The 27,406-nt window shown below is 43.6% G+C and overlaps 2 protein-coding genes and 1 long non-coding RNA gene across 4 annotated transcripts in view; 1 reads left to right on the top strand and 2 right to left on the bottom strand.

The window, feature by feature from the left end:
- Positions 1–907: 907 nt before the first annotated feature.
- Positions 908–9,231, bottom strand: LOC121140020. Its single transcript, XR_005876843.1, has 3 exons — positions 9,121–9,231; positions 2,261–2,435; positions 908–1,938 (listed from the first exon to the last, which is right to left on the bottom strand). It is a non-coding gene; the product is annotated as an uncharacterized LOC121140020 (long non-coding RNA).
- Positions 2,206–12,681, top strand: Cldn2 (claudin 2). 2 transcript variants are annotated; one of them, XM_013118158.3, is made up of 2 exons: positions 2,206–2,332; positions 9,905–12,681. In XM_013118158.3, exon 2 carries the CDS (start codon positions 10,087–10,089, stop codon positions 10,777–10,779), a length of 693 nt encoding a protein of 230 aa, XP_012973612.1. In that variant the 5' UTR covers positions 2,206–2,332; positions 9,905–10,086; the 3' UTR covers positions 10,780–12,681. The 2 variants fall into 2 exon arrangements, with proteins under 2 accessions (XP_012973612.1, XP_040600388.1); XM_040744454.1 differs by lacking the exon at positions 2,206–2,332 and adding an exon at positions 9,658–9,756.
- A 7,164-nt stretch (positions 12,682–19,845) lies between these two features.
- The window catches only part of Morc4 (MORC family CW-type zinc finger 4), a 57,300-nt gene continuing 49,739 nt past the window's right edge, over positions 19,846–27,406 (bottom strand). Inside the window, exons 15-17 of the mRNA XM_005076697.4 lie at positions 25,124–25,802; positions 24,314–24,597; positions 19,846–24,002 (exon numbers count right to left, since the gene is read on the bottom strand). Coding sequence (XP_005076754.1) covers positions 23,849–24,002; positions 24,314–24,597; positions 25,124–25,802 — 1,117 coding nt within the window. The 3' untranslated portion in view covers positions 19,846–23,848. The remainder of the gene's footprint in view (positions 24,003–24,313; positions 24,598–25,123; positions 25,803–27,406) is intronic.

Here is a 27,406-nt window from a genome sequence, read left to right on the forward strand (position 1 = left end):
GGCAGAGGCAGGCGGATTTCTGTGAGTTCAAGGCCAGACTGGTTTACAGAGTTCCAGGACTGGCAAGGCTACACAGAGAAACCTTATCTGGAAAAAAGAAGTAAATACTCTCTAACCAAACAATTCTAGGCCTAGGGAATTTGTTATAATTATACAGAGAGATGAGAATTTTTTTATTAGCAAAAAATGGTATATGACAAAATGTCTGTTTTTTGGGGTAAAGAAAATCATTTTACATGATGGAATGCAATTCAGGTATTGGAGAGCTTAAAAACTGGTTTTTTAATTGATATGGGAGAAGCTCCATGGCACAGTCTTTAGAAATGATAGATTATAGAATTATATATATTGTGTGATTCAGTTTTATAAAATTAATGGTTTCAAAATATTAGCAGTGATTATCACTGGTCAGTAGCATTATGGGAAACTTCATTTTATTTTTTTATATTCTATTCTCTGAATTTTTTTCAATAGCATAATATTCCAGTACTTTGGAGACAACAGGATTGCTATAAGTTCTAGGTTATCATGGAGTACATAGTGAATTTGAGGCTAGCCTGGGCTACATAGAGAACCTGTCACAATTTTTAAAAAAGAGGAAGCCATGTGGTGATAGTGCATGCCTGTAATCCCAGTACTTGGGAAGCAGAGGCAGGTGGATCTCTGTGAGTTCGAGGCCAGCCTGGTCTACAGAGCAAGTTCCAGGACAGCTAAGGCTGTTACACAGAGAAACCCTGTCTGGAAAAACCAAAAAGAAAAAAGAAAAAGGAAAAAGAAAAAAGCAAAGTTTTTAGGAATCCTAATCATTGTACTATACAGAACTTTTGAGGGGGCTCGAATGGCATAGTATTTAGTACTTCTGTGTTTGCTGGAGAGGAAAAGAGGCATCATTAGGCTCACTGCTCAGGGCCTGCTCTGAACTCACAGAGACTGCATCTGTAATCTCTCTTGGTAGGAGAAATGATGTTTTTTTTTTCTGGGAGGGATAGAGGAAAGAAGGGACACAGGAGAGAGGGAGACTACACTCATATATTCAACTTTATTTTTGAGGCCAGGTCTCACATAGATCAACTAGTCTCAAACTTACCTTGAACTTCTGAACCTTCTGCCTCCACCTTCCATATGCTGGGGTTACAGGTCTGGGCTCCATGCCCAGTTTTATGGGTGCTGAGAATCAAAGCAAGCTCTCTACCAGCTGACCTACACTCCCTAGCCCAGAGAGAATATGTTTTAAAAAGAGATGCTTATGTCTTTCCCTTTGGCTATCAGACTATTGAAAAAATCAACCAGAAAGAATTAAAATTTCCCCAGGGATACTGTGCTGGGAGAAGGGCAAAGCTGAAGCTTGGGTGGGGGGAAGAAACCTTTGCAAAGGAGGAACTTGCTTCTCAGGCAGAGATTTCACATGAGTTATCAGACCACCTTACAGAACAGAAAGGAGCAGAGACACAATCAATGACGGACGGGACTGCCCCATGACCAGGATTGCTCAATCATGCACACCTTCCTTCTACAGAAAACTAATCCTCCTGTCAACACCCTGAAGAAGGACTTGCAGGATCCCTGAGCCCCTTTATTTCTTCTTCCCAAAGTTACCATATTGAATAAATCTCCTTTCTCTGCTTTTTGCTATAACTGTGTATTTAATTGGTGTAGTACAGACAATGGTTAAACCTAGTTTGTTGTGCCTGCGAGAACCCAGGTTTCCACCCTAAAAATTCTGATGACAAATCTATGGTACACATGTTTTCCCTTGGGAAGCTGGCCTTGGGGATGGATTAGGACTGGGGTCTTACCAGAGAACCACAGTGAGTTGAAGAGTTCTGGAAGCCTGGCAGCACAGAACTGCAGTGCCAGGCCACTTGGGTTCTAGTTCACCCAGGCTGTGCTCATGAGGCTTACTTCCTGCTGAGCCTTGGGGCCGCAAGCCAGGGACACCTAATGGGCATAAGAGAACACCCTTCTCTCCCTTCCCCCTAAAGCAGGAATGTTCTAAATTCCTCCTTGGCCCAAATCCCCCTCCCCACAAGTTTCCCCTGGGGTTCACAGAGGTCCACCACACAGAAGCCCAGCTGGAGTTTTTAACAGGGTAAACATAAAATCCACCAAACATTTTTTTAAAGAATACTTCAATCTTTTTCCAGCCTCCAGGGGTTTAATTCTCATCTGTAAGAAGGTGGATTTTTGAAAAGCTGTGGCTAACAATTAGAAATCCCTTATCACCACAGCCTGGGGCCCCTCAGAACCAGATTGCCCTTACCAGGACTCACTCAGTCCTCTGTCCCCAGGGGTGTCTCTTCAGTCCGGAGCTCTTCAAAAGCACAGCTGCTCTGTAAGTATCCTAAGGCAGTTACTGTCCTTCAGGCTCACGTAGGTGGGTAGTTTCAAACCTAGCTGCAGTCACTGGAGCCCTTGATGGAGTCAGGGTCGGTTACCTTAGGATACCAAGGGAAGGATATGGTAGTGAGCATATGGGTTGGTGCTATGTGCTTTCTTCAAGTTGTAACAAGGTGTGCCATCCTTTAATGAGAAGGGCCAGAAGATCCATTCTTCAGGTCAGATCATTTGAAATGAAGGAACTGGGGAGAACACAGGAGGAAGGGAGCTAGAGCTTTTCCCTTTTGCTGGACCACAGGAGGCTAAGCAGGGCGGGACGTTCCAATGCCCTCCTGGGCTTGAGAGCTTAAGGGGCAGCAGAAGGTAGGTTCCTCTGTGACTCTCTTTGCAAGGCTCTCAATTGCTCTCCAGGAACGCCCCCATCTCAGGTACTGTATTTTTTGAGTGTTCTTAAAAAATGGAGTTGGAGCCAAAACATTCACAACACTCGGGCTGATGGCACTTGGCAGTGCTGATAGTGGTCGGGTTTTGTCTTATAAATCCTTCCTTTCTGTTTCCTGGTGCCTTAAAGTATGCTGACTTTTACCTTGGTGAACTGAACAAAAATAAGCTTCTTTTTAAAAAGACAATTATAAAATCCCTCACTCTAGGTACAACAGCTGTCATCTCTCAACTGATGCAGAAAGGTGGATTGCAAAGGGATGGCTTCGACACTCACTCGAGCCCTTGGGATTCGGGAGTAGGGTACAGGGTAGGGAGCCACTGTCTCAGACTCCTCAGAGTGGCTGTAAAATCAAGGGGTGGGGACATGAGGAAGACTGGCAAACAGGCTCTGATGGCTTCCATCCTTAACAGAAGGCTGTATCAGCACCTTCCTTGAGTCACAGAATCTTAATGATTCTGTCACACTCATGTTTTTAAGGTTATCTTCAATAGAGAAATAGCAGGCACCACAGACAGAGACAGTATCAAGACAACTTCCCTGGTGAGAAGGAGTTAAATCAGGCTTGACCCTCTTAATCCTCTCCTGCAGTTCCAATCCCTCCCCTAAGGAAGATTAGGTGAAGGTCCAGAGGGAAACTTTCTGGGCCAGCTTTTGGCCATGGAGGATGTTGGCTTCACTCCCAGTTAATGAATTCAGCTAGCAAGGCCTAGAGTCCCTACATCCTCAAAGCAAGGGGGACCTGGATTTTGGGGGGACCCTGAGAGAAAGGTTTCTTTTAAAGTTCTCTACTTCAAATAGCAGCTTTATGGTCTTTCCATTTCTTTAGATGGCCTCTCCTTTCCACTACCTAATTCGAGGTGAAGAAAACTGTATTGATGAACAAATCAACAGGTTGTAGGTATACCTAGACAGGAGACTAGACCTGGGCGCTCGGGCAGGACCCTTTCTCTTCAGTGTCTGCCCTCAGTGCTACTGCTTGCCAAAATAGGAATCAGCCTAGCTTACCTCACCCCACCCAGTCAGCTGCTAGTTTGTCAACCTTGTCTTCCTGACCCTAAGGGAGAATTAGCTCCCAGGGAACCACTTTTTCCTTTGGAATAATGAATAAACTCCTGCTCAGTTATGGCAACTCCCTTTCTGACTGACAGCCCTAGCCTTCAGTTGGTGTTTTCGTGACTGAACTCTCAGATTCTTTCTTCTCAACAACTACTAAGTCAGGCCTAGCTCTCAGGAGAGGTTTTTCTCTTGGAGAACCTTTGATTTCCTTGGGGAAACTGAGGGTTGCTTGTTTTGGTTTAGTTGCTTGTTTTAGAGACAGAGTCTTGCTATGTAGCCAACACTGACCCGGACCTCCCTATATAGCCCAAACTGGCCTCTAACTTGCCACACTTCTGTCTCCACCTGCTCAGTGCCAGGGTTACAGTATGTGCCACCAAGTATGACTCAAGCTTCATCCTGTTGCCATCCCAAGAAAGCGGAGGTTCAAGTTGCTTCTCTGAGAACCAGGAGTTCTTTCCCAACAAAATCTGTAAGGTAGTTCTCCATCCTTCTGCATGTTTGAAGGAAGGTATTTAAGTCAACCTGGACAAGAAATGGAGGAGGGTCCAAGAACAGTTCTCCAAAATGGATGATTATAACACTAAAGGATGACCAGCAAGTCTCTGGGAAAATGGTGGATGGATGGCAAGGCTGGAACACAAAGGCAGATGTAGAAAACTACAACTGCTCAGATACAACTGAATTGGTGTGCACATGTGTGTGCACATGCATTCGCCGAGGGGGCTGGTCAGTCTAAAGGCAAAGGCATGAAATGGGTGGTTAACAGCTAGGGATGAAACTCAGAAGTAAAGTATGAGGTCAGACAATAGAAAGCTTTCCCTGGTGTCCTAAGAGACCGACCTTTACGCTGAAAGCAATCAAATGTTCCTAAAGTCTTTTAAGCATGGCAAGGGCTAACATGACAGTTATGACTCGATTATACTTATAGAAAGATCCTTCATGACTAGCTTGATGATTGATTTCAGGGGCAAGGCTGAAGTGGGATTAGTGAGACCAACCAGAGGGGGCCATGTGATTTCCAATAGACAAGAGATGTTGGCTGTGTCATCTAAACTAAGGTTTGGACCGGGGAGAGGGAAATAGATACATTTGTATTTTATTTTGAAGGTTTATCTAGAATGACTTCATTAAGATTATATGCCAAGGAAATTCTAGGAAGTCAGGTGTGGTGACTCAGTTTGATAATCAGAGGCTGAAGTAGAAGGATTGCTATAAGTTCAAGGCCAGCCTGAGCTATATCTGAAGATCCTATCTCAAAAAGAAGAAGAAAAAAAGAAAATAGAAAGACTGAAGAAACAACGCTTACTGGCTTGGATTACTGGATGGCAGATAGGGCATACTGGATACTGAGATAGGGCACAATGTATGAAGGTTAGTTTGAGGATGGGAAGAGATGAGGGCAGAGACTTCTGCTTTATATGTGTTGAATTTGAGGTGCCGTTGATACATTAATACATCCATGGTGCTCATGTCAAATGCAGTCTACTATGCAAACCTTGAGTTCAAAAGACAGGTGTATGAGACAGGTGTGGATTTAACAGCCATTGTCAAACCAACGCAAGAGGATTTGCTGGGAGTTTGAAGCCATCCTGGGCTGCATAGTGAGTACCAAGTCAGGCTCAGCTATATTTTGAAGTCCTGTCTTTAAAAAGAGAGAGGAATGGCAACATTGGAAGCACTATAGAGAACAATGGAGAAGTCAGTTTTCTGAAGGAGAGAGGCAAGGCAAGGTGGCAGATATATGAATATTAGACATTGGACTAAGGCAATGATTAACTTTGGTGAGAGCATTCTCAGTGGAGGGCAAACGGCAGAAGCGAGGCTACAGCTGAGACGAGTGTGCAAAGGTGAAGCGGGATATCAATATTAAAAGGATTAAGAAAGTTGGCCTTAAAGAGAAAGGTCAAGACTGGCAGTACTAGCTACATAATGAGGCGGTATGGGAGAAGGGAACTTCAGAAAGTGTTGGAAATGTAAAATATTCACCAGGAGGATGCTTACAGTGGAGGAGTAGGATTGCTGAAGGCCTTGCTGACATGAGCATCTGAGACATGGATAGACACAGCTGTGATCAGAGTAGCAGGAGAAAACCAGTGCCAGGAAAGGACTTGCCCCTTGTCATAGCTGTTAATGGCAGAATTTGCTAATTGTGCATTGGCCCTTGCATTGCTTTTTATAGATACCACCATCATAGCTGTGCTGATGAACAGGACTATTAACGATGTGTTTTATGTGGCTGGGAAACACAAGTTTAGCATGGTTTTCACCTCCAACTGAATAGGCAAGATATTCAACAAATGGAGGGAGAGAGAGAGAGAGGGAGAGAGACAGAGAGAGGGAGAGAGACAGAGAGACAGAGACAGAGAGAGATAGAGAGAAAGAGACAGAGAGAGACAGAGAGGCAGGGACAGACAGAGAGACAGAGACAGAGAGAGAGAGAGAGAAGGAGGGGTGGAATTATGTATTTCTCCATCTTGTCCTCCTCTAGCTATCCCCTTTTCTTCTGATCCTCTTCATTCTCTGTGAGTAACACCGGTGATCTTTTCTCTGCAATGTTCACTGACTCCTCATAGTCTCCTGGGTCCTTCAAACCTGTTAACTGCTTTTATTCTTTCATTAAGATGATGTGTTTGAAGCTAGGTGAGCTGGTGCACGCTTGTAATCTTAGCATTTAGGAGACAGGGGTAGGATTTCAAAGGCAGCCTGGATTACATAGCAAGTTCCAGACAAGTCAGGGCTACATAGAAAGACCCTGTCTCCATTTGTTTTAGTAAAAGGTATGTTTAAACAGTTATTTGGTGGGTAAGGCACTGTGTAAGACACACGAAATACAGACATAAATAAGATGCCATCTATGCCAACAAGTAGCTCCCATGCAAGCAGAGAAAAAATGAGTTTAAACAGGAAATTATAACACAAGTATGTCATGACCTTAGTTTTTTCACTTACTATACAGTAGAGAGTATTACTGTGTCTATCATGAAATAGTTGACAATTAAATGAATTGACAGATATAAAGTGCTTATAATAGTCAAATGAGAAACACTATATATCCTGGCACAATGGTGCTGCCTGTGTTCTTAGCACTTGGATGGCTGAGGCAGGAAGATCACAAGTCTGAGGCTAGTTCAGGCTAACAGTGAGTTCCAGGCAGGCCTGTCCTACATAGTGAAATGTTGTCTCAAAACAAAACAAGCAGAAAACAGCCAAAAGGAGGCAGTATGTGTACTGCTATTATTATTGTTGTTATGGTGATGATAGAAGAAGGTGCTATAAGAATATAGAAGAGTGTCCTGGAGAGACGACTCAGTAGTGAATAGCACTGAATGCTCTTCCAGAGGACCTAGGTTCAAATCTCAGCACCTACACATGTTAGCTCATAACAATCTTTAACTACAGTTCCAGGGGATCCAATTCCCTCTTTTGGTACTCAAGGGCCCTGAACATATTCCACACAAGCAAGACATTTACACACATAAAATAAATGAATATTTAGAAAAATACAGGAGAGGGGCACTGGACTGTGTCTAGAATGAAAAATATCCAAGCTAAGTCCTCAAAACATTCCTTACAGTACAGCCTGTGCTCAGACGTGGGAGCAAAAACACCACATGACATGATTGAAGAGCCGAGAGCAATTTAGTTCAGCCACAATATTGAGTATGAGCAGGTGAATCTTGGGGGCCACAGAGTTCAAAGAAACTTGGGTTTTATCCTTTGGTCAACAGTGGGCCACTGGAATGTCTTAAGAGTAGTAACTTGTGAAAACATGAAGACTTGAGTTCAGATCTCCAGGAAGACTTGAGTTCAGATCTCCAGGAACAATGTAAAAAATAAACTTGGGTGTGGAGGCATGTGCACTCCGAGTGGGTGAGGAGGAAGCAGACCACAAGGCTTCGCCTGCCAGCGAAAACAACAAGCTCCAGGTTCAGGGAGAGACCATCTCCAAATAAAATTAAAGGCAGAGGGTGTCGATATAGTTCAGTGAGTAAAGGTACTTGCTGCCAAGTCTAACAGCCTACGTTTGATCGCCAGAACTCACATGGTGGAAGGAGAGAATCAACTCTCCCCACAAGTTTTCCTCTGACCTCCACATGCATACACACATGTGTGCATAGATGTATAATAAAATAGATTATCAAAAAAATCAAAACATAAGATGGAGAAAAATCAAGGAAGATACCTGAAGTCAACATTTGGCATCCACAGGTTTATGCATCAAGTGGCACCCCTCCTCCCACCCGGTGACACACATTCAAATGACTTCTTCAGATTTATGTGTTGAAAGATCATCATGGCAACCACGAGGAGACTTCATTGGACTAGGCAAGACTGGCAGGAAGACCAGTTATATAACTGTTGTTTCCCCAGGTGAGGAAGGATGGATGATGAAGCCCCAAATTAGGAAGTAGGTGGTGGAGATGAGACATGAGAGTCATAAATTTTAAGTAATTCAGAAGACAGGACTAGTGGAACGTCATAGTTATAAGATGCAGGGATAAACAGGAGCAGGGTATGAAGAATCACTCCTGGGATATTGGTCTAGATGGAGAGGGTTACCATTTGGTGACAACATAGGACCCAGGCAAGAACAGATCAGGAGGTACAGAGGGAGAGGTGCTGTGTTCCTTTGAAAAGGTCAGATGAGGTTGTCATGAGATTTTCCATGCTCCCACTGAGCTGAGTTCCAATCACCTCCTCCCAGAATTTTTTATTAGAGGATCCCTTTGCCTGTGTTGACTATTAGGAGACTTTCCACTGAAAATTTAGATTTGGATAGGGAACAGATTAGGTAACAGAATAGGTACACTTGTTCGTTTCTAGAGTTTTAATTCAGGAAAGAATGGATCCCTGAGCAATGTGTAAGAGAAATTTGAAAACATTTGTTTTTTATGCATATGAATGTTTTGCCTGTATGTGTGTCTGTATGTCATTTGTGGGCCAGGTGCCTGCAGAGGTCAGACAAGGGAATCCGAGCTGGAACTGAAGTTACTGACAGTTATGACACACCACATAGGTGCTGGGAATTGAACCTAGGTCCCCTGGAAGAGCAACCAGTGCTCTTAACCACTGAGCCATCTCTCCAGCACTCCCCTACAAAAAATTAGGAAGGTGAAGATGGAGTAGCAATGTTGTATTGGGTTGAAAATGTGTGGACTGAACCTTCTTGCAGAAGGAGCGGGAGGAGTGTTACTTTGACTTTTGTATCTTGAGCCTTGGAAACAGTGTGAAATCGCCTAACACTGCAAAATCCCATGTATCACTGAATGTCTGCCTACCTTTTGCAAAGCCTCCTGGAGCAGCTTGCCTTCCCTCCACGTTTTCTACTGTCTCCGACAAGCCAGGGACCTTGAGAACCCCTAGGACCTGGAGTTCAACAGTTTTTCTTTAGAGTCCTCACCTGTCATTTGAGAGGTTGGTCATGAGATCATCTGTTAGGAGAGGAGACAGGAAATACCTGGTGTTCTATACCTTTAGAGGCTCTTATGCTGCCTTGCAGGGAGGAATCTGAACGAGGCTAAAAGACCTGACCTCTGAGAGTGGACAGAAACCTTTGTTTCCCACCCTGATTTGCCCTGGAAGTACATTATTGCCAGAGGCAAAATGATTCCAGGGTAAGCCAGCAATCTTTAGTCCCTTGGCACTACAAGTAGCCTCTAACAAACTGGAGTCCAAGACCACATTCTAAGACTTGTTCCGCACGATCCAGTCTCCTGGAGTTTGGCCTCAGTCTGCAATTGAGGGGCCCCGTGGTGCAGTTGCTTGGCAATATGTTAAATAGCAGGCCTTAGAGACTAGCAGTGGAGTTAACACACCACAACTGCTATTGCCATCACTACCTTCTCGGAAAGCAGCCACCTGCTGGCCCCTGCCTTTGTCTGACTGCCAACCTAAAGCATGTGCCTACGCAGGAGGTGATGACATTTTGGCTCTACTTCCAAAGTTTTTTTTTCTTTCTCATGTGTTATTTTTAAAGATAACAAAGGTCAAAAGGCATTCAGCGTTTTCTGGTTTCTCATAAGCTTCTGGTCAATATTTAATCTGGTTTATGGTTTTTTTAAGGTTTTCTAGATGCCTTCTTGAGCCTGCTTGTGGCCACCCACAGATACTTGTAAGGAGGGAAGAAGTCAGCTTGCCAGAGACACTGTGAAATGAGGGATTAGAGTCCGGGATCCAAGAAACAAGAGCAGCAGCCAAAAGACGAGAGAACGGGCTCCGAAGAGACTTATATTGAGAGGACTGCCATGGCCTCCCTTGGCGTCCAACTGGTGGGCTACATCCTAGGCCTTTTGGGGCTTTTAGGCACATCGATTGCCATGCTGCTTCCCAACTGGCGAACGAGTTCTTACGTTGGTGCCAGCATTGTGACAGCGGTTGGCTTTTCCAAGGGCCTCTGGATGGAGTGTGCTACGCATAGCACAGGCATCACCCAGTGTGATATCTACAGTACACTCCTAGGACTTCCTGCTGACATCCAGGCTGCCCAGGCCATGATGGTGACATCCAGCGCCATGTCCTCACTGGCCTGCATTATCTCTGTGGTGGGCATGAGATGCACAGTCTTCTGCCAGGAATCTCGAGCTAAGGACAGAGTGGCTGTAGTGGGTGGAGTTTTCTTCATCCTTGGCGGCATCCTGGGTTTTATTCCAGTTGCCTGGAATCTTCATGGCATCCTTCGGGACTTCTATTCACCACTGGTTCCTGACAGCATGAAATTTGAGATCGGAGAGGCTCTTTACTTGGGCATTATTTCAGCCCTGTTCTCCCTGGTAGCTGGAGTTATCCTCTGCTTTTCCTGCTCACCTCAAAGAAATCGTACCAACTACTATGATGGCTACCAGGCCCAGCCTCTTGCCACTAGGAGCTCTCCAAGGCCCGGCCAACAGCCCAAAGCCAAGAGTGAGTTCAACTCCTACAGCCTGACTGGGTATGTGTGAAGAACCAGGGGCCAGAGCTGGGGGTGGGGTGGGGTGGTGACTGGGACTGTAAAAAAAAGTAGTGGACAATGCCCTGAGGGTCACGGGCAAGGGACATTGCCACTGAAGCATGTGTAAGGTGCTGCTGAGGATAGACTGACTGTGGCCATTGGATGGAGTGAAGGCAGAGATGGGGACTGGTGTGACAGCATGTAGGTTGAATTGCCAAGGACACTCACCTAGCCAGCTTTTCTATTTCCCTTACCTTGCCTCACCACGGCACCTCCTGGACCTTGAATACTCAACCTAAAACTCCAAATCCCATCCCTGCCACTTTTGGCTAAACCCAGAGACGCTCTTCTGACCTTTGGTTTACCTGGAAATCCGTGCCCCGACCCACTAATCATATCCCACTGATCATCTGTGACCAGAAGACCTTCTCCCTCTGGGTGAGGTTGGCTCTTAACTCAGTTGCTGGGGGACAGAGAGAAAGAAGGAATGGTGGCTTCTGTGAGCATGGCTCTAGCTCCCTTCTTAAGCCTCCATCCAAAGGAATTAATTGATCACTAGCAGGCCCTGAAGCCTCCCTCCCGCCTTTGCTATGAATGCAGCATGTCCAGACTGGTCTGTGCATGAATTGAAGGAACAATGTCTCATGGCACCCAGCAGAAAGCAACTGGGTACAGGATGGGAGGCAACCTGGGACCCCCAGACCATCAGCATCAGACTCAGGGCACTTCCTCTGGTTCCCATATTCTTGTGGAAGCATAGTTGCAGGAAAGAACAAGGCTGCAGCACTTTGACTCCACTGAGGAATTGCCAAGAAGCTGCAGTTAACAACTACCACTGAAGCCTCTGCCTTCTCTGGGGTATCTGACCTAGCCTTCTGGCTAAACCACAAGAGTTGGAGGCCTAGACAAAGGTTTCCTTGGGGACAACAAACCAGTTTTTCTAGAACTGCCCTTCAACATGCCAACTGTAGAGAACTAAGAAAGATAACTACTGCTTAACCCTGGCCAAGAAAGAGTAAGAACTTCCGGATCTAAAAAGCTGGGTGGACATGTATGATGGCTGTAGTGTGTGCTCCTACTGTTTCAGAGGCAACCCTACCACCAACTTCAGACTTAATGGAAAAACAACCCATTGGTCTATGCTTGGAACACTACAGAGCCTCTGGAAGACCATAGCACCAGATAGGCCGTTGGTCACTTTTAATACTCGTGCCATTGTCTACCAAAAGATATTCTGGCAGGGTTGCAAGTTCTCCAGTGTGGAACATCTATGACCTGAGTGATAGGTGAACTGCTGCCTGGGATTGTGCTTGAGTTGGGAGAACAGAGAACAGTTCTCAAACAGTTTCACTTTCAAGGTCTTAAACTGCTCCAGTTTGTCTGTGACAGGTGGGGATCAGACACAAGAGACACATCTTTTCCCCACCAGCCTAATATCACCAGCTTCAGAAGATACCCAGCACACCTCGTCAAAACCTCAGCACCAGCAAGGAAGGCTCATGCGTGAGGTTTCCTCTAACATGCCTTTCCTTTCCCCACCATGCTACCTATGTTCAAGCGGCTTTACCAGCTTGGAAGCCATTTCCTCTTAGCAAGTCATCACCATGCTTGGAGAACTTGCTCGGCATCACCACCTTCATTGAGACTTCTCTGACCACTCCTTCCTGCTCTTACCTCTCCCTCCTCCAACTCCCAATATAAAAATCGCTTAATGCTTATTAGCCGTAATTTTGATTGATAGCTTGATAGTTCTCGTGTGTGTGTGTGTGTGTGTGTGTGTGTGATCTCAAAAGTTCACTGTAAGTATTTAGAGGGCAGTTATCATATCTTAAACCTGCCTGTATGTATACCCAAGACTGTAACAGTGCTAGGCAACCACAAGATGATCAATAAACGCTTGTTGATTCAGCAATTGGTTTGTTGATGTAAAGGGCCTAAGACGGGGTACATGTGATGGAAAGGAATTGGGTTAGGAGGGGTAATTGGGAGCCTGTCTTTCTGTGTACAAGAGTGCACAGAAAATTCTAGATTTTGTGAATACAATCACAATACATGACAGCACCCCTCACAAAAGAAATGAAGTTCTTTGTCTTGCCCAAGGCTTGTTCTTTTTCAGAAAAATATTTTATTTGAAAATCACAGAATTGAGGTTGGTAATTAAATGGTTATGTGCTTATTCCTCTCATTTTCCAACCCACTAACACGAGGAAGTTGAACCTGACCTGATCATCTCAATTTGGCACATAGGAAAGTAAGGAGCCACCCAAGTAAAGGTTTTCCCAGGGCTACATAGAATTAGTGCTTCAGTCTCTTGACTTTGAAAATAGGACCCTGCTTATACAACAATTTTCACAGCCAATAAGAAAAGCCTTCCAGAAGTACCCGTGCAGTCTAAAGAAATCTAGTTAGGACTGCAAAGTAACAATGAGACATGCAGGCTCCCCTGCTCACCCGTGAAGGTGATCTGGGGAAGTGGGACTTCATCAAGCACTACTACTACTGTCTGACCAGAGGGGGTGGTAGGCTCTCATCTAAGATCCAACATCTCAGCTGTAAGTCCTCCAACTCTGGGGGAGTTTGGGATACCAATGATTTTACTTCATCAGGAGATAACAAAGTCTAGTAATAAGGGTCTTGATACAATACTAACAATAACAGGGCCCTCCACATTCGGCTTAACCAGCTCTTGAACTTAGGGGACATCAGCATATAGGAGCTGATTATTAAAAACATCAGCCTTGCACTTCTGAAGTGGGTCTTCTTTGGTGCCCAGGATTGAAGACAGCATCTAAGCCCTTTTAGAGGAAAGGGCAGGGGAGGAGGAGGACCCACTGCAGAGTAAGAAGTCATGTCTTGTCTAGTACCAGAATTCCCAGTGCTTGACTGTGGACAACTGGAGGCTGAAAGATGGGTTAGCTTTGATGACTGTACCTTGATGACTCCTGAGTATGGCTCTTATTATCCACCATCTTGCAGCCAAGGCAATTTTATCCTCTATTCTCCTCAGTGAAGTAGGTTTTTTTTACAGGAGATGAAGTGGAGGACCAAGGTGGTGAATAAAGTCTCAAACGTTACAGAGTGTCAGAATCTGGATATAAACTTGGCAACTATTCCCATAGTAATGTGGATCTGTTATTCTAATCCAAGAAGGTATATGAGGGCATTTTTCTTCAAATTTGAGAACTCTAGCTCTCTAAAGGTTGTTACTGACCAGAAGACTAGAAGAATTTATCAGGGAAGTAAGTTAAATAACTAACTGCCCTGCATTGCAGACTGAGGCTGTGTGCTTCTTTTGGCCTTTCTTTCATCTTGTTTTTTCAGTACAGGGTTTCTTTGTGTACCCTTGGCTGTCCTGGAACTAGCTCTGTAGACCAGACTGACCTGCCTCTGCCTCTGCCTCTGCCTCCCAAGAGCAGGGATTAAAGGCATGAGCCACCAACACCCAACCCTACAGTCTTTCTTAATCAAGAAAGTTTCAATGTTAGGAATTAAAAGTTCATCCTCGGCTAGAAAAACCACAGCACACCTGATAAAAAGCCATGGGTCCCTTTGATTGGCTGAGCAAGGAAAGTCTTACTCTGAATGGCTTCCTAGAAATTTCATGAGTCCTGGCCCAAACTAAACAGTCTCCAGCTCCCTCACTGCCTTGCCATCATAAAGTAATTTAGATTAACCGTAGACTGAGGACATAGTAAAGACCATTGTGTTAATGTCCCCACCTCATGGCACCGACCTTGTACAAAGAGAGATGTTTTTTGGCCCCTTTCTTTCCTCTGATACTAGCAAGACTAATGTTTTCCCCTCTTGGGGCCCTAGTGACCCATTACTATGTGATCATTCATGGAGATGAGGAGACCAAAACTGCTTTCCTAGTGGAAAGACAAGCCCCATTCTAAGCCTTTTCTCCAGCCAAATAGTCACTCAACTGTTCAGCCTCTGAGCCAGCCAGTCAGCCAGGACACACTACCTGAACTTTTATTCTGTGTAAGATGTGCCAAGGAAGGACCCTGAGGGTGACAGGGTGAACAAGGTCATCGGGGCCTGGAGGAAGTTGACAGCTAAGGTGGAAAGAAAAGTCATGCATGTGTAATTACAGAACAAAGCACAACAGGCCATCCCTCAAGAGATGGCAGGGTGGGGGTGACCTAAGATTCCAGCTGTCAGGGGCAAATATTTGTATAAATCCTCTTAAATCCCAATCCATTGGAAATAAGGACCCAACAATATTAGAGCTTGGGAAGGTTGCAGAAGGGTGACTGAAAAAAACAATCCCATTTCTTCCAGCTGAAACTTCTACAGGAGCTTTGGAAATTGAATGAGGAGCCATGCTGAGGAAGAAATAGGGTTTGGCTGCATAGGTAAGCCATTACCCTTTAGAGTTGTTCTCACCAGACCTCTGATGGGCTCTAGGAGAGGGGCTGACTCTGGGGCTCTGCCTGCCCTCCCCTGTCTCCTTCCTTTAGGTGGTTCTTCTGAAATTGTTGGGGCAGCAGAAGCAGAGACAATTCAGGTATCCTGGGGCCTCTTGGTTCTGGACTAGAGTATTAACATTGTGTGAGGAAGTAAACGAGACCCTGCAAAGTCAACTGCTCCCTCTCTCCAGGTGAGCCTCAGATCTCTTCATGCCTGTAGTAGCTTCCTGCTCTGGCCACAGAGGCCACACTGTGAAGTGTGTATCTTCTTCCTCAGCTGGATGAAGGCTGGCCCTCACCCAGCCTGGTCTCCCTAACCTAGCGGCTCCCTGGCTTTGATGAGAAATACTGTTATCTCAAGAAGGAAAAGAACTTCAAACAGGAAGTCCAGCAGGTTATCTCTCCCTTCTGCCCTAAGTGGTGGTTCATTGAATGTTGTGGTGTGATCACTGATAAAAGATTAGCAGGTGGCTATCAGGTACCATGATACAGAGACTATGATCTGGCCATGCCCTCTGCGACCCACAGCTGACCACACTTCTGGGAAGTGAAACTCTTGCTCACAATTTTCTGTTCCAAGACTCAGTGCTCTAGATGACAAGCAGGACTGGCAAAGCAGGAAATGTTGTTTAAGGGCAAATGCTCCAACCCTTTTCAGGGGAGAGTTGCTTCTTTCTTGTCACTCCCGAAGTCGTGTTTCTTCAGAAAGACCTTCTCACCACTTCACAAGTCTGCCGGGCGTTGGTGGTGCACGCCTTTAATCCCAGCACTTGGGAGGCAGAGGCAGGCGGATCTCTGTGAGTTCGAGGCCAGCCTGGTCTACAAGAGCTAGTTCCAGGACAGCCTCCAAAGCCACAGAGAAACCCTGTCTCGAAAAACCAAAAAAAAAAAAAAAAAAAAAAAAGGAGGGCTTCAAAGAACTCTGCAAACACGCAAGATCTTGTAGAGAGATAACATTGGGAACATTTGTATACTCTAAAAGAGGTAGGAGTTAGCATGGTGGGACATTGAACGGCAAATGAGGGGCGTGGCAAGCACACCATCTATATATACTCAACCATCGCTCTGAGATATCTGAAAGAGTTCAGTCACAGATGCTGGAGACAAAGGGCAGTAGTAAAGGGAGATGCGCCTTGTAACTTCCTTGCCTGAGTTTGCTTGTGGAACTAGCCAGTGGGATGAAAGCTCCCACACGGGATTATCTGATGATAACACCCAAGTCCCTTGGTTTAAAGGCACTGCATGGAGTGAGAGCTTGGTTTAAAAATCAAGTGCATTTTCTGGGAAGAGAAACACATTCAGCCACAGATCAGCCCCTGACAACAGAAACTGCACTAGTTTTTTGGTTTAGCCCTGAAAGGTACCAGAAGAATCCAATTAAAAACCAAACAAAAATCCAACAGTAACTGGGAAACACTGGGGAGCAGGAGTTTTTATTTATTTATTTTTTTGAATCCTGAATGCATCCTTCAAATAGATGATTCAGCAGCTTCAGATGAGGACAGCAGAGAAATAAGAAAACGGCAGACAGTGTAAGCAAGGGGTGCGATCATCGCGCTGGCATTCCAGGACAGCACTTGTGGTTAATTTTACTCTTCTTTGTGTAATAATAAACCAGCATGTTCTCAAGTGTCACTTTTTCTCTCCCCGAGACATGCCCAACTCAGCACAGTCTGGGAGGGGGGTTCAAAGAAGCCAGAGAGAACACACTAGGCGGAGGCCAACAAGTCCAAGACCTCCCGGAGTGTAGGAATAGGATCCCAATGACTGTTTTGATATCAGGAAAGCTGCCAAGGAACAGACTGAGTGAAAAACCCAGTCAAGAGGAAATGAATTTCCAGGTTGTTAGGAGAGATGTTCGTTACACAAGCGAACGATTTCCGATCATGAGGGCTGTTAAACATTGTGTGATTTGGGACCACTCCTATCAGTGTGGGCTGCCTTTTAGCTTTTTCTTACTGAAAGGAGAAAAATGAGACCGGTTGGTTATATGGAGGAACTGTGGAGGAACTGCCAAATAGCTAGGTTTCTGGAGTCGGGCAAAGCTAGATTTAGAATTTTCCTTAACATTTTGGGAAAGTCATGTCAATTATCTACACTTGGCTTTTCTTGTCTGTAAAATAGGAATAATCCCACATTTTAGCACAGTCTTGGCATATACTAAATTCAAAATGGTTAACTCATATCTAAGCATACTGGTGACCTAAAAGGCAGTATCTGTATCAGTGCTCCTTGGGGACAGATAAACCACACACACACACACACACACACACACACACACACACACACACACACACACACACACACATACACACTATGGTCTCTTGTCCATGCTGGCTTCAATTCCCTATCTCTTTATGCATATTCAGCTGAAGACAGTCTTCTGCCTCTACCTTCCAAGTGTTTGGGTCAAAGAATGTTAAGTGCTACCATGCCTGTTTTATATGGTGCTGGGCATCAATGAAGGCCTTTCCTGCATGCCAGACAAGCACTTAATCAACTCGGTTACATATTAATCCCAAAAGTACATTTTCTTTTTAAATATATATTATTGCAATTTCTCTCAACACCTGCCCCCCTCATCATGTAGGTTCTGGGAATTGAACAAGTAATTAGGAATAGTGGCAAGTGCCACTAAGTCACGTCACTGGGCCACCCAAGTGCATTTTCTACCATGGATCTGAATTTAATTTAGACAGGTAGTTGTCTTTTCCAGGTCAAAACTTTTCAAGATTCTTTCCCAAAATTTAAATTGCCTGAAGATCTTGGAGAAGTTTATATTTATAAGGTTCCATCAACAGAGTAATCAGGGAAAGAAAGCTGCAGTGATAACGCCTTTACTTTAGCTGTAAGAATCTGGGGTGGAAGAAAACAAGTCATTTACCAGGTCCCACTGCTAGAGAAGACCTCTGTCCAGGGGCACAGCAGACTGGGGCTAACTTCCTGAAGTTAGGGATTGTTTAGATTCCAAGAGCCGCTTTGCTAATTCAGAGCCTCCCCAAGTTCTTTATACTTCAAGTTCGATATTCACCTTAACCCTTGTGCTTAACCTTCATCTTCCTATGTTTCTACTACAATAATGTGATTGTTTATACTATTCCCAATTAGCAGAACATACCCTCCTCATACTGCTCCTTCCAGTTCTTTAGGATTTCAAGGCCCATCTGGATGAGTAGACTTGGGGAGATGGGCACCTTTTCCTCATTCTTCCCTTAAGTTATCTTCTATGTCTTTCAGGACACAATAGGCATATGTGTGAAATGTGTTTGGAATGTAGAAAGCAACCAAAACATTGTACTACATTATTGAAAAATAGGTTGGGGGTTTATGGCAGGTCACAACAAAATGCTGTCACAAACATTTCATCTTCAGATTTTATTTTCCATTGCAAAATGGGGGTTATAGTACACTACTACCAGGTATATTTAGCATGCACAAAGCCATACCTCAATATGCAAGAGAAAAAATTGCTATTTGTGTCTCACAAACTAATTTTTATATGCCCAAGACTTGGTTCACTTCTTATATTTATTTAGTTTATTATCCAAAACATGTGTCTTGACTTGGCGATACGTTCTCACTGTGCAGCCAACACTGGCCTTGACTCTGGATCTTCATGCTCCAGTGTCTTGAATGCTGAGTTTACAAACAATGGCACCCTGACTTTTAGTTTCATGTGTATGCACATATCGCATGTTCATGCAGGTGTCTGTGGAGCCACAAGAGGGTTCAGGACCCCTGGAGCTGAAGCTGCAGACTGCTGTGAGCTCCCCAGTATGGTTACAGGGGACTGAACCTCTGCAAGAGCAGCAAGTCCTCTTAACCACTGAGTCATCTCTCCAGTCCATAGTGACTTTTGAATCAGATCTCATGGTTCATGACATAAACCATGAGGTAAGGTGGCCCTCAGGAAATATGCCTGTCTTTAGGGGAAATCGTACTTGCCTTAACCTGACCTAAAACACAGGATTCTTGAGAAGACTGCTAATTTCCACTCCTAATGTAGTGCTACAGAAAGGGACTTTAATTCACAGTACAGGGTTCTGAAACTTGTTTCATCTTGAGATTGCCCCTGGGAACTAAGAACACAGCCTCTTCCTCTAAATTGTTAAGACAGACAATGTGCAAGCTATAGTCATGGGCAAACAAATGTTCTTGAACTCTGGTGTCACAAGATCACTGGTCTGGTCATCATCTGGGTGCCCATATGTCCATACAAGTATTCACCGACCTAACACCTACCTGGAACTCATTTCCTTGAAACTTGCTCTGTTCTTAACCTGTGGATAGCTCCTCATTGTTACAACTGAAATGAACCACCATCACTCTTGAAAAGACTGAAGAGTTCTTAGAAATATTTTTCTGTTTAGTTCTTACTGTCAAGATCTGGTCTGTAGAGCAGTCTCCTGGTTACATTTTGTAGTTCTCGGTATCTATTCAGGTAGTTTGTGTGAAGAACACCCATCCCCCTTCTTTTTCTTTCACATATTGAAGAGTTGCTAAAGTGCAACACCAGGGTACTCACAGGGGCCCCACTCCAATAGCTTGCAGCACCTACTGTATCGGTATTTCATTTATATACCTCACTTATTTACCCTCTTCAATGAATGGGACATTGTTTTAGAACACTGAGATGGAGATATGAACAAAACACAATTCCATCATTAAACCATTAAGAATCATTTATTGCTTATTTACTATATCCCAGGTACTATGATAAGCAGTAGGATACAGCGGTTAGCAAACCAAGCATGACCTTATTGAACTTATTAAAACAGGTTTATAAGAACATTGTGTGTTATATTCACCACTGGGTATCACTCAGCACATAGTAGGTGCCCAATGAATATTTGTTGAATGAATGAAAATCAGTAGGTATATAACCTTGTTATGAACTAGAAACAAAACAAGGAAACTGTGGGAAGATAATATAATATAAATAGAGAAAAAAAACACAAGGCATATCTACAAGGAAGATAGAAGCAAGAAGAGTGAACCATGCCAAGACTGGATACACAACATTCTAGTAAGATAGAATTGGGGAAGAACATCTCAGGAGAAGGCACAATCTAGGTGAGGGCTCTGAGCTTAAGAGGGAGCTTGATATGTTTCAGCCAGAAGCCAAGTGTATGTGTGTGGAGGGTTATGTGAAGTAGTAAATGACTAAATATCACTGAGACAAATTAGGAGGTAGGCAGGGGTCTTGTAGGACATTGTCACGGGGGTCAGTTTTACTCTAAATGAAATGAGAGTTATTGCCTTTAAGCAGAGTCACATGATTTGGTTTGTATTTTATTTTTTTTAGAAAACACATCACATCTAGTGCTAAGACAATTGTGAACACAAGAGAAAATCCAAGGTCTCATTAGCCATTGTGATCCAAGCAAAGGAATGATGGGAGTTTAGATTTAGTTAGATTAAGTTTAGATTAAGGTTAGTTTAGATTAGTTTAGTTTAGAGTCAAGGTTATACTTTGGAAATAGAAACAACAGACAGACTGGATATAGGGAACGAGGCAAGGAATTAAGGATGTCTTCCAGGTTTCTAGCTTAAGCAACTGGGTGGGAGGAAGTGCCATTTTCTAACATGAAGAAACTGTGGGGGAGGAAAAGTCCTGGGGTATGTCGCTGTTTATTTTTAGCATGATTTACTTGAAATGTCTGCGAGATATATAAGTGTAAATGTCAAGTAGGCAGTTGAATATCAATCTGGAGCTTTCTAATAGGGAAAGCAGAATCAGAAAGTTTATGACACAAGTCTAACAAATGACACAAGGCTTAAAATTTCATGCCTTCCCAGGTTAGAGGAATATTCAGAAACAAGTTGGCATTTGAACCAAAGGAAAGATGATTAAGGAGAACATTCCAGGAGTGGACTAGCAAAGGCAGAGGCCAAAAATCTTAAGGTGCATTCAGAAATTGAAAAGGAGTTCCATATGAGTGGAGTAGAGCTTGTGTTTGGCTTGCTGGAAGATGAATGCACAGCAGAGGGTACCCCACACAACACAGGGCTTGAGAATCATGCTAAGGGATTTGAATAACATTTTGTGGGCATAAGAGAGCAATAGCAAATCTTTGAGCAGAGACATGACCTGATAAAGTTGCTAAGAGCTACTGGGTGATATTAAGAAGTGTGTATTGAGTGATGAGACTAGGAGGACAGGGAGGCCAATTAAGAATCAATTTCAATCATCAAGGGATGAGATGACAAGTACCTACATGCTAACTGTGGTAAAGGGAAACATTGGCAAGATTTATGTTAATCTCAGAGGAAAGCTAGGGGGAGGCATCTGTGTTTTCTTTATTGGAAGTGCCTGCTTTCACACCAGATCATGGCTTCTGGTAAGGATGGGCAACACTCCAGTCTCTACACAGTGGGATTTAACACAAAATCAAGACTCCTGGGAATATTTATCTATGATGGGTCAGCTTTCAAGGCATTTTGTCTGTAACTAGAGAACCCTTTTACTGTGGTAAGGTGAAAGCATGTTTCAGAGGGCAGAGTACTAGTGTAGCCTCCGCAGTTAGTTGACAGCTTGACATGCTTCCAGTAGGAAACCAAGCCAGAGAGGTCTCAATGATGAAAGGCTGCTGAAACAAAGTATACATAGCCAGGGGTTCTTGTGGGGGCATCTGTATGATGTCAGGGTAAATAGGTAACAAAGTAGTCGCTCCATTACTGGAGTAGATAGACTAACACAGGTGAGTGTTAATGGAAGAAGCAGCGTGGGTTCAAAACCACAGGCTGACAGGACATGAACAGTTAGACAGGAGGCACCGGTAAAGATGAGTTAAGTTTTCAATCTTTCTTCCCCTTTTGAGCTCCATTATCTGCCTTCCCCCATTCATCCAACAAATAGCTACACAGATTGAACTTTCCATTCGCTAAAATCCCTCCTCTCCTGGGCTCCCACTTACGTTATTCTCATGTATGCAAAATCTCACCCCTTCCAGTCCCTGTCTGACAAACAAGTATAACTGAGAACATAATCCCATGTGCTATTCTTCCCTTGTTAATAATCCCATTTAGACTAGCAAGGCCTTGGATATACTGATGCGGATGTCAAACACGGAAGTTAATGCTAGAGCAGGGGTGAGGTAGAGTGGTAGGAGCAGGGGTGTGGTTAAGTACTATTCTAATGGTGAAGCCTGGCTATGGCCTCCCCACATTCTCCAGACCCACAGGGATATCTATTTATGATGGGCCTCCCAACAAAGGAGCTATAGTATCCCTGGGACAGTCTGAAGTACATATACTGAGAAACACAGAATAATTATCCAAAATGTTTTGTCTGTACTAGAGAATCCTTTTACTGCTGGTGAATTCCCCTTCCTTTTATTATTCCTATCCTCTATTTCCTAGTTCTCAATGCTGAGACACACATATACATAGGTAGGTGTGTGTATGTATATATATGTACATATATATATATATATTTCACTGTACAATGACGTTTCAGGAGTACCTTTAAGTATATCTACATAAAAATAATAAAGCAATGGATTCATAAAACACCTTATTTACATGAGTATAAGATGTACTATTTCTGTACTCTGAGGTCTTCCTCTCACTCTGATAGCCTAGAGAGTTTGTACCGCAAGGGATGGCAAGTAAATCTTTCTAATCTAAAATATTTCCCCGATACCTGAAATTTAACAATGTGGTGATACATAAAAACTTTGATCCTTATATATTTATTTTCACATATCTGTTATTAAAATAAAAACACCAAGGAGAATTAGTGAGTTGGTTGGTGGGTTCCTTTTACACTGACCTGTCACTCTTACCAAACACATTTTTCACATTCTGGATTTTTTGCACATTTGCTTACACTGTCTCAGCAGAGGCAATGTTAAACTCAACATAAATTATAAATGTAAAATAATTTTATACTTTCATTAATGTTTCATTTGACATCCAAATTCAAGCCTACTTGTTAGCTTTCAAAACAATTTATTTTCCAATGTAAGAAGAATAACAAGAATGTTATAGAAAATTTGAAAGGGCAAGAAGATAGGAAGAAGAAAAACTATCGACCATAATCCTACCACTTAAACAACCACCACTGAGAGTGTTGTCATGTTCACTCTTTAAAGTTTCATTTAGGTCCCACTTAGGGTATACTGCCTTCCTTTAAATTGCTCTCCTTTATCTTCTATGTCATGTTTACACCACTCATACACACCATACCCTTCTTTGTAGAGTTAGTTAACTTGCTGTCACTCGTGCTTCCAACTAGATTGTCAGAACCTTGGCCGGGCTATAAGCATCATTTACCCTACCAGGTACATTGGACCCAACACTTGCTGACAGATTTAACCTGAATATGAACTACCATCAGAACATGATATAGGCCAAGTATCTAGATCATGAAAATTAGAGCTTTTGGGCCACCTAACTGGGTGACCATTGCTTTCCTCGACTCTTAAAAGGCTATTTAAAGGGCCTCTTTCTCCACACCCACACTGAATGCGAAGCACACTGATTAAGAATCAGGACTTACTCAAGGATTCTCGATATAAGGCATACAGGTGAAAGAGAAAGAGGCTGGGGTGGATCAGAAGGGAGAAGGGAAGGAAGCAGCAGAGAGAAGATAGGGGAGGACACAGCACAGAACACAAGCAGAAAACAGAAAAGAAAGCGAGGAGAGGATATATAGTCTGGTGCTCAATCCAGTATGTGATTTGCCTCCAGCACTGTGTACAGGATCCCATCCACTTGTTCTGAGTCATACCCGATCTCACGAAGCTCCAAGTGAGGGAGGACAGAAGTAAGGAGATAGCTGACGTGGATACGTAGCCGCGTAAGCTTTGCCAAAGCCCTGTATGATGGAGTGAGGGGGCAGGAGAAGAGATGACATGAAGTCATTAGCCAACAGAATAAAATGAAGTCCCTTCAAAATGGGCCTACATTTCTTAACAATTATGTCTCCATTAGGTAGAAAGGAGGCAGATAGCACCATGCCATCAAACACAGGGGGACTGGCTGCGGCTCTCTAAGAAATAATTACTCAATCCATGGTGGTCAATGAATTAAGATTTTCTCCCTTGTCTATGACCAGTAAGCGGGGGGGTCTTAGTGGGTAATTCCCATTAGTCCTCACAAGCTGATAACTAAACCCTAGTAATTAACCTTTCTAGGTCATCTCCCTCTGGGTTCCGGTAGGAGGCCTGGGCCTGCTGTAGTACTTCCAGGTGTGTCTCTGTCTCTTTCAGTTTCTCTTTTAGTTCCTGCTTCTCCTCTTTGGTTCTTTCTAGCTCAGCTTTCAGAATCTGGATTTCAGCTTGGCGATAGCCCATGTGCTTCTTGCTCCAGTATAAGCCTTCTGTCTCCTGGGTACTATAGGTCACCAACTCATGTTGAGCTTTCTTAAATTCAGAATGCCAATGGTTCCTCTCCTGTTCCAGCTCCTCCACCTGCAGTTCAAGAAAGAGAAAGTCAAAAGGTAGAATATGCCAAACCGTTCCTACTAAATCTACCCTGTGGTTACATTCTTTATAATGTTCTATTACACTTATGCAAATCTCTTGTCAAACCTAAAATACAGAGGGAAAGCCCATTAGGGTCCACTCAATCTGAGACATACCACAGACTAATTTAATAATGTATTCTATTTAAAAGCTTCAGAGTATAAACCACTAAAATATCAACACCCTAGTTCAGTGGTTCTCAACCTGTAAGTTGCGATCCATCAGGATTTCAAATGACCCTTTCACAGGGGTAGCCTGAAACCATCAGAAAACACAGATAGTTACCTAACGATTCAAACCGTAGCTAATTACACTTATGAAGTAACAACAAAATAATTTTATGGTTGGGGGTCACCACAACATGAGGAACTGTATTAAAGGGTCGCAGCATTAGGAAGGTTGAGAACCAATGCCCTAGTCCCTTGGTAACAATGACCTCTTCTTATCCCTAGTGGTAAGGCAGTGCCCAAACCTTTTGCTGGAACAAATTCCTTTCAGCCAAAACACGTTCCAGTTTTTCCGTGGTTCTCTTCAGTTCTTCCAGTTCTTTCTGGTTCTTTATCTTTGGCATGTTACGACTTCCACTCTCCTGGCAGCCCTTTCCTTTGCCTGGAGTGGCTGTGGCAGAGGCCACAGAAGAATAAGGATTTGGGTTCCATGATTCAGCTGCCTTTCTTCTCCCTACAAACTCCTCCCTGTTGAAAGGGATTAGCTGGATGGGAGCTCCTGAATCTGTAAGTCCCTTTGCAACACCGACTACAGCTACAAAAGGCCCTTTATTCACTTCTTTGTTTATGTTCTCCATACTTCTGTTAGATTCTTCTGCTACCAATTTTGGCATCTGATCTTCTAATTCTTCAGGAAGCAGGGATTCCTGGTCTTGGTCCTGGGACCCTGGAGAAAGTGTTGCAGCTTCCCTGTTCTGTCCTGCATTCTTGTTTGCTTCTGGGTATTCTGGTAAGAGGTATGGTGGTGTACTTCTTTCCGAACTGGATTTATCATGGCTGTTTTCTCCTTCTGGGTAGGCAATAGCTGCGTCTACCCTCCTGTAAGGACTGGACATAGAATAGTCTATAGGAGATGGTGTCATGTCATTTTGGAATCGCCTTCGTTTCTCCACAGGCTCCTCACCTAGGATCAATTTGTACTTACTGCAAAAAGAAGAAATCAAATCGTAGGTTGTCACAGTACAGATTGTAGAATATTCTTATTCTACAGATTCCCTCCTCAAGCACACTCCTGAGAGTGTGCTGGAAACTGTCCCTAGCGTGTCAATGTTAATAGTCAAAGTGGAATTTTAAGAAAATCAGATGCCATAAAAGATGTAATGGCTTTGTCTCGAACACAACCCTAACCCTGTGATCCCACCCAACATAAGGCTTTCACCAGAGCCAAGGTGATAGCAGTGCCACACCGTGCCCTTGAATCTCTAGACCTGTGAGCTGAACAAACATTTTTTCTTGTAAACTTATGCAGTCTAATGTACATTGTTACATTAACAAGGTAGTACAACAACTCAGACCCCGCCCCCAAGTGTTTCAGCCCCTTCACTCTCGCAACTGGATGAACTGGCAAATGTTGGTAAGGGAGAAATAAAGTTGATAGGCAGGTGTTAAGGGTCAGCATAAGAATAAAACAAGAGGAGGCTGACCTTGGTAAAATGTTTTTAAAAATGAATTTTAAATATCAGCCTAGCTGTGAAACTTCCTAAAAGCAAATAGAGGAAAACAAGAGCCAAACACACACACACACACACACACACACACACACACACACACACACACACACACACACACACACACAGTCTTAAACAGGATAGAATAAAGGGTCATAAAAAAGCCTAACAGTGTATGCAGAGAATAAAGCCAGCTCGTTATTTTTAAAGTATCACAAAACCCTCTATTATCAAAGTCTTAGTACATTTTTATATCGCAGTAGAACTCCATACAGTTCCTTGCCAGCCAAGTGGATTATGGCTATTGCCCACTATTCCCTTGTAAAAGTTAATTAAAACACAAGGCCCCAGTTAGAAACAAAGAAAGAAAAGCAGTCAGTTCAAGTCATTTCCCCATTGTGACAAACAACTTCACTTGATCAGGCACAAACTGGAGCTCCCTTTGTTCTTCAGAGAAACCCAGGATCATGGTCTCAAATCACCTTCCTTTTCTGGATGCTACAAGTACTAATGGGTGAAGAATCTATCAAAACAGCTGGTGCCAGTGAAAGCCATAGCGATTTTCAATAGGTAGAAGGGTTGGAATGCCATTTTCCTTCTTGTAATTACCCTCTCTCTAGGTGACCACCAGATGCCAAGATAAAAATCAGCTGTTGAACTTTCGATGAGAAAGGATCAGGTATGTAATTAGCCTCCATAGAGAACCCGAAGGCAGCCCTTATCTCTGTGGTTTCAGGGAGCAACTATGGGATATCTTAACCATAACCTCTTGTAACACTCTATGAGTTTTCCAGAACCCAAACTGGCCTGCCATCTCAAAAGCTCTTGTGTGATCTTTCAGCAGTTGATATATTACTACACAGAAAGAAAAGCTGGACATAGTGTCATGCCCTTTCATCTCAGCATTTGGGGAACTGAGGCAGGAAGACTGATAGGACTTTGAAGTCAGCCTGGGCTACAGGCCTTTAGGGGAGGGGAGGCTATAGACTGAGGCTGTCTTAAAAAAACAAGGAAAGGCAAAAACAAGTTTTATGAAAGGTAAATAAAGTTGTATTATTTGTCTGATCTTCATTTGCCCAA

Source organism: Mesocricetus auratus, unplaced genomic scaffold, assembly GCF_017639785.1.
Source record: "Mesocricetus auratus isolate SY011 unplaced genomic scaffold, BCM_Maur_2.0 Super-Scaffold_100003, whole genome shotgun sequence".
Classification (NCBI taxonomy): domain Eukaryota; kingdom Metazoa; phylum Chordata; class Mammalia; order Rodentia; family Cricetidae; genus Mesocricetus; species Mesocricetus auratus.

Excerpts from the sequence above, each read along its gene's own strand:
- Cldn2 (XM_013118158.3), top strand. The coding sequence starts at position 10,087 with ATGGCCTCCCTTGGCGTCCAACTGGTGGGCTACATCCTAGGCCTTTTG.